Source organism: Ictalurus furcatus, chromosome 4, assembly GCF_023375685.1.
Source record: "Ictalurus furcatus strain D&B chromosome 4, Billie_1.0, whole genome shotgun sequence".
NCBI lineage: Eukaryota > Metazoa > Chordata > Actinopteri > Siluriformes > Ictaluridae > Ictalurus > Ictalurus furcatus.
This window is the reverse complement of record NC_071258.1, coordinates 36,762,765-36,770,264: the sequence shown is the minus strand read 5'-3', so window position 1 is coordinate 36,770,264 and position 7,500 is coordinate 36,762,765. Positions and strand designations below refer to the sequence as shown.

General features: G+C 41.6%; 1 protein-coding gene across 8 annotated transcripts in view; it reads left to right on the top strand.

The window, feature by feature from the left end:
- sema6dl (sema domain, transmembrane domain (TM), and cytoplasmic domain, (semaphorin) 6D, like) overlaps nucleotides 1-7,500 on the top strand; it is a 35,254-nt gene that overhangs the window by 10,012 nt on the left and 17,742 nt on the right. For all 8 annotated transcript variants that reach the window (XM_053623859.1, XM_053623857.1, XM_053623853.1 and 5 more), the window contains exons 2-9: nucleotides 4,409-4,545; nucleotides 4,877-4,988; nucleotides 5,146-5,206; nucleotides 5,325-5,387; nucleotides 5,955-6,056; nucleotides 6,170-6,260; nucleotides 6,550-6,669; nucleotides 7,111-7,199. In XM_053623859.1, the coding sequence (XP_053479834.1) occupies nucleotides 4,443-4,545; nucleotides 4,877-4,988; nucleotides 5,146-5,206; nucleotides 5,325-5,387; nucleotides 5,955-6,056; nucleotides 6,170-6,260; nucleotides 6,550-6,669; nucleotides 7,111-7,199 (741 nt within the window). In that variant the 5' untranslated portion in view covers nucleotides 4,409-4,442. The remainder of the gene's footprint in view (nucleotides 1-4,408; nucleotides 4,546-4,876; nucleotides 4,989-5,145; nucleotides 5,207-5,324; nucleotides 5,388-5,954; nucleotides 6,057-6,169; nucleotides 6,261-6,549; nucleotides 6,670-7,110; nucleotides 7,200-7,500) is intronic.

Here is a 7,500-nt window from a genome sequence, read left to right as displayed (position 1 = left end):
CCTTCGAGCTTGATACCTCCACGCTCAACACCTTCGCGCTTGATACCTCCACGCTCAACACCTTTGCACTTGATACCTCCACGCTCGACACGCCCACGCTTGACACGCCCACGCTCAACACCTCCACGCTCGACACGCCCACGCTCGACACGCCCACGCTCAACACCTCCACGCTCGACACACCCACGCTCGACACGCCCACGCTCGACACCTCTGCGCTCGACACGCCCACATTCGACACCTCCACGCTTGATACCTCCACGCTCGACACGCCCATGTTCAACACCTCCATGCTCGACACCTTCACGCTTGATACCTCCACGCTTGACACGCCCACACTCAACACCTCCACGCTCGACACGCCCGCGCTCATATCTATGCCTAATTTGGTAGGACTTACAGTTTTCTCTTTCCTTCTTTTTTAAAAAAAAAAAATTATTATTATTATTTTTTTTATCTCAGTAGAATTTACATGTGCATTAAATTTGCCAGATGTATCACGTACCGCTGATGTGATGGAATGAGTCAGTGGGGCATGCCACTTGATAATAATCCGCCGCAAAAATACTGCGCCTCTTGTGCTTCTTAATAAGTACTCTCTTTACTTATTTATTGCTTGAACCGGACTCTTTCCATTAGCAAATATTTTTACCGTTATTATCTCTCTATATATTTATACCCGTCAGTATATAACTTAGTTTTGAAGTGGTGATCTAAGAAACACTAATCTCTCTGCCGTCACAGAGGCGAAGTTCCCCGAACGTCTTATAAGAAATCGCCTCCATGTGATACTTCTCTCAATGTAATACACGCATTTCTTATATCACTGACTCCCTTCCACACAAACAGCAATACACTGTGACTTCATAAAATTCTAATTCCAATTCTAATTCTAAATTCTTGACTCCCTTCCATACACACAGACAGCAGTACACTATGACTTCATAAAATTCTAATTCTAATTCTAAATTCTTGATGATTCCTATCAGTCAGTGGTAAGGCTGCTCGGTCTTTCGCTCTACATAATATAGGGCAAACCGCCTGCGCGTCAACACAGACTTCAGGGTGAAACTTCTCCACGAGCGTCCTCCGGTTTGCTTGTTGTCCAGAAAAGCTGAAAGACTCACGCAGCCCAGCCAGGAGACGCCAAATTGTCGTGGAAATTAGACAACACTCGCAGACTCGTCCTCTGAAGGTAAAAAGGTTTAATACAGAAAGATGGTTAATACAGGATGGAATAAAGCAGGATAGAATAATGAGAGCGCTCTGGAGTCCTTGTACTAAACCACTACTATAGATATGAAACGCAGAGCATGACACACTTCTGTGTACCGATAAGAAGCGGTTTGAGGCAGTTCAAACAGGCTTTGTTTTAGGATCTTGGAAGATGTTTAGACGAACCTTGAACAGAAGAACATGTTTGTGTGTCTGTAAGCAGATAAACATTCTGTACTGATCTCAGTGACATGACATGGCCTTCTTAGGCGTTATCCTCTGATGAGAATGAAATAGAACAAGAACAAACTTATTACAATGTAAAAATGAGTAATTTCCCTCACACCTAACACAGAGTAACACCTGAACACCTGAACACAACGTCCTGCTCTTTAAAGGTTGTTTGGATAATTAAAGCTTCGTGGTTTCAGCAATAGATTTTACTTGGAACTCTCTCTGATGGAGAAAACCAAACAGAACACAAGGTTCTAGAGAGAACCCACACTTCACTAAGTGTCTACAGACTGTTTCATTTAATAGTTTAATATCTGGTGTTAACTCTTTTATTTGTCATGTTTGTGAGGTATACCTGACTGTTTTTCCTTTAACCGAAAATGTTTAATTGGTGCTTTTTAAATTATTACGTTAAATGCAACATGAATAAACTTTAATTAATAATAATAATAATAATAATAATGTACTCTTTGTTGGTGTTTAGGTTTAGGCCCTGAATTTTCATTCCATTGAACTGATGTACAAAAGAAATGATCAGTAGAGTTAAATTATTTTAAAGTAAAACGAAAAATAAATAAATAAATGAGCACGTGAGAGAATGACGTCACAGTTGATTAAATGAAAGCAGACACGTGAACAGGCTGAACACAGATCTGTAAATAAGAAACTCTATTCACTTCTGCTGTATATTTTTCAAACAAGCTTTTTGTAAACACATGATTTTTTAACACTTTTAGCATTGTTGAGTCTCTCAGGTCGACTGACAGAACTGAATATTAACACTGGATAAAATAAAATAAAATTAAATAAGACTGTGTCCCAAGTGCACTGCAGGAGTTTAGTCGAGTCAGCACTAGCTAAAAGCCTGCATGCTAATCATAGTATTAGTGTGTGAGATTAGCATAGCGCTTCCACTGAAGGTTGTGCAGGTCACGCAGATCAATAACTACAGATCAATGATGCTCATCAATCAGGGCGGGGCTAAGCATGAGTGACAGCTTCTGATTAGTGGTGGAATGACCATGCAGAAGTGTCAGTGGCTATGTTTTTGTGTGTGTGTGTGTGTGTTTGCATATGTGTGTGAGAAAGCACTCATGATACAACCTTTAGATGACCTTCTGACTTCTCACTCTGTTTATATCTGTTTTCTGGCCTTGTTGTCCTCATGAATATTCATATTCACAAAGTTCATTAATATGCACATAAACAGATGTGTTCAAGTCACTGTAAGGAGATCTGTGTGTGTGTGTGTGTGTGTGTGTGCGCGTGCATGTTATACAGGTCAAACACAGTGCAACCTGAAAGCACACACACACACACAAACAGCTAGAGTGACTCCAACACTAAGTCAATGAAGGACAAAGCTGTAGTCTCTGAATATTTTATGTTCCTTGGTGTAAAATAAAATACACAAGATGGCACCACTGACATCATCTCTGCACATAATGACATCATCACTGCATGACATCTCACTGCACATAATGACATCATCACTGCATGACATCATCACTGCACATAATGACAGGAACAGTGTAAACTACAGGAGTATTGGTTTTGTTACTATATGATTAAGCACTGTATAATTTACTACTAAATGATTCAGTACTGTATAATTTATTACTGTATAATTTACTGCTGTATGATTCAGTACTGTATAATTTACTACTATATGATTCAGTACCGTAAAACTTATTACTAAATGATTCAGTACCGTATAATTTATTACTAAATGATTCAGTACTGTATAATTTACTACTGTATGACTCAGTACTGTATAATTTATTACTGTATGATTCAGTACTGTATAATTTACTACTATATGATTCAGTACTGTAAAACTTATTACTAAATGATTTGGTACCGTATAATTTATTACTAAATGATTCAGTACTGTATAATTTACTACTGTATGACTCAGTACTGTATAATTTATTACTGTATGATTCAGTACTGTATAATTTACTACTATATGATTCAGTACCGTAAAACTTATTACTAAATGATTCAGTACCGTATAATTTATTACTAAATGATTCAGTACTGTATAATTTACTACTGTATGACTCAGTACTGTATAATTTATTACTGTATGATTCAGTACTGTATAATTTACTACTATATGATTCAGTACTGTAAAACTTATTACTAAATGATTTGGTACCGTATAATTTATTACTAAATGATTCAGTACTGTATAATTTACTACTGTATGACTCAGTACTGTATAATTTATTACTGTATGATTCAGTACTGTATAATTTACTACTATATGATTCAGTACTGTAAAACTTATTACTAAATGATTTGGTACCGTATAATTTATTACTAAATGATTCAGTACCATATAATTTATTACTAAATGATTCAGTACTGTATAATTTATTACTAAATGATTCAGTACTGTATAATTTACTACTAAATGCTTCGGTACCGTATAATTTATTACTAAATGATTCAGTACTGTATAATTTATTACTAAATGATTCAGAACCATATAATTTATTACTAAATGATTCAGTACTGTATTATTCATTAGGAATAGATTCATTACTATATGACTCATTTTAAATGATGCATTGATTCTGTATGACTTGTTCAGCGGTAATAATCCTCTCAGAGACAAGATTTATGTGTGTGTGTCTGAGTGTGGGTGTCTGTGTGTGTGTGTGTGTGTCTGTGTGTGTGTGTGTGTGTCCGTATGTCCACAGTCTCTCTTTATCTAACTGTTTTGATGTCTTTGACTTTCCTCTGTCCTTTAATCATGGATATCAGTAACAAATAACCTACCCATTCAATCTTAGTAAACACACACACACACACACACACACACACACGCACACACAGGTGCCAGTGTATGTGTGTGTGGGAGTGACGGGAGGTAATGCAGTATAACGCAGTCATTTCTATAAATAGCATTTGACATCTGCAGTGACGTGTGTGTGTGTGTGTGTGTGTGTAGGTAACACCCCCGGGTGTGTGTTCAGCAGAGGGAGATGTGGTGTGTAATGTTTCCCAACCTGCTGCTGCTGTTGGTGCGAACCCACGCCATCAGTTTCCCTGAGGACACCACAGCACTGGACATCGTGGACAGACACTGTGAGACACACACACACACTCACCCACACACACAAACACACACACACACACTCACACACACACACTGCTGACAGTCTCACAGGTGATAAGAGCAGATAATTAGAGACGTGTGTAGATCTTATCAGGACACACAGACGTGATGGAGACGGCGAGTGATGAGGGAGAGACAGAAGTCTGGAGGACGAGAACTCATTACACACACACACACACACACACACACTCTGACTGAGCATTATGGACAGGAGAGACACGACTGAAGGACCGGGACATCACACATGTTACAGCTGATCAGTAATCAATATCCTGCCATCCGAATTGTTTCCCGCCACAGATTCCCGACAGTATCCGGTTTTCCGAGGTCGGCCGTCCGGAAACGAATCCCAACATCGGCTGGACTTTCAGCTGATGACCAGGATCCAGGACACACTGTTCATCGCCGGCAGGTTAAAACACACACACACACACACACACGCATTCTTTCTGAGAACATAATGTCATCAAAAGAATATCTGATAAGCATAACATCTCTAAGCTATCACTATTACACTGATGGTATCACATGATCAGTATGGGCTTAAGCTCCGCCTCTCTTCTGAACAGGGACCAGGTGTACTTGGTGAGTCTGAGGGAGTCGTACAGGAATGACATCACTCCCTACAGGGTGAGTGACTCCTGTCCTCACTCACGAATATGTAAAATCAGATTTAAGCGTATTAAAGGTGCAGTGAGACAGGAAGTAGCAGCAGGGCATTGTGGGTAATGTAGTGGTGTTGTTACAGAAGTTGACGTGGAGGTCGGGTCAGGCGGACCGGGAGTCATGCGCTCTGAAGGGCAAACACAGGGTGAGACTTTTTACTGTTTATTTACTCTTTACTGTTTACTTTGTGTGTACTGTTTATTGTTTATTGTTTACTTTTCAAGTATATTTCCTTTACAAACAGGAAGAAACTTATAATCTGTTCACAACTCATCCCTTTCTCTCTCCCTCCTCCCTCTCTCTCTCCCTCCTTCCCTCTCTCTCTCCCTCCTCTCTCTCTCCCTCCTCCCTCTCTCTCTCCCTCCTTCCCTCTCTCTCTCCCTCCTCTCTCTCTCCCTCCTCCCTCTCTCCCTCCCTCCTTCTCTCTCTCTCTCCCTCCTCCCTCTCTCTCTCCCTCCTTCCCTCTCTCTCTCCCTCCTCTCTCTCTCTCTCCCTCCTCTCTCTCTCTCTCCCTCCTTCTCTCTCTCTCCCTCCTCCCTCTCTCCCTCCCTCCTTCTCTCTCTCTCTCCTCCCTCTCTCTCTCCCTCCTCTCTCTCTCTCTCCCTCCTTCTCTCTCTCTCTCCTCCCTCTCTCTCTCCCTCCTCTCTCTCTCTCTCCCTCCTTCTCTCTCTCTCCCTCCCTTTCTCTCTTCCTCCTTCCCTCTCTCTCTCAGGATGAGTGCCATAACTTTATTAAAGTTTTAGTTCCCAGAAATGATGATCTCGTCTTCATCTGCGGCACCAACGGCTTCAACCCTATGTGCCGTTACTACAGGGTACACACACGCGCACACACACGCGCGCACACACACACACACACACATATACAGGGTGTGTAATAATAGTGTAATAACATACCTCCTCTCCTCTCTCTCTCTCTCTCTCTCAGCTGGATAATCTGGAGTTTGATGGAGAGGAGATCAGCGGTTTGGCTCGGTGTCCGTTTGACGCTAAACAAACCAACGTAGCACTCTTCTCAGGTGCACACCACTTCTCTCTCTCTCTCTCACACACACACACATCTGAAACACTGCATATAAACATAGAATAACAGCGGACCTAAAGCAAAACCCTGTGGAACACCATCATGTGTGTGTGTCTTTCTCTCTGTGCGTGTGTGTATGTGTGTGTGTGTGTGTGTGTGCGCGCGTGTGTATGTGTGTGTGTGTGTATGTGTGTGTGTGTGTGTGTGCATGTGTGTGTGTGTGCATGTGTGTGTGCATGTGTGTGTGTGTGCGTGTGTGTGTGCGCGTGTGTGTATGTGTGTAGACGGGAAGCTGTACTCGGCTACAGTAGCTGATTTCCTGGCGAGTGATGCAGTGATTTATCGCAGTATGGGAGACGGCTCGGCTCTGAGGACCATCAAATACGACTCCAAATGGCTGAAGGGTAAAAACACACGCACACACACACACACACACACACACACACACACACAACCATACTTACTACATCATTAATAATTGTGCTAACTCTACACCATGCACTAGCTAAGCACTTTGTGTTCCAGGTTTCTATGGCAACTGCACACTTCCTGTGGCTCCATCCCAAATCACCACACTGCTAATATAGTGTGTAACATGTTATTTATTGTTTAATACGGTGGTTTGGGACGGAGCCTGTGACCTTGTGAATTATTGCATGCACACACACACACACACACACACACACACACACACACAGAGAACTAGATCACCACCTCAAGTTCTAAGCAAAACTACATCACAAATTTACTCTCTTTATTTCTGTCTCCCTCTCTCCTGTCTCCCTCCCTGTCCTGTCTCCCTCTCTCTCCTGTCTCCCTCTCTCTCTTGTCTCTCTCTCCTACAGAGCCTCACTTCCTGCATGCAGTGGATTATGGGAACTATGTGTACTTTTTCTTCAGAGAGATCGCAGCGGAACACAACAATCTGGGGAGGGTACGAGAGCCAAACACCTCACTGTCACTGTGTTATAAACATTTACACACTGAGCTGTAATAACACACTTATAACACACACACACACACACACACAGCTACGCATACACACCTACACACATATACACACACACACCTACGCATACACACACATATATTCATACTCACACACACACACACACCTTAGCACTTCATCACCTTGACTGAGTCAGAAATGTCAGAGCTCCATATGAAGTAATTTAATGTAGAATAATAAGATGTGTTGGATCAAGTGCTATTTTTATGTGCTGCTGAATAATGAG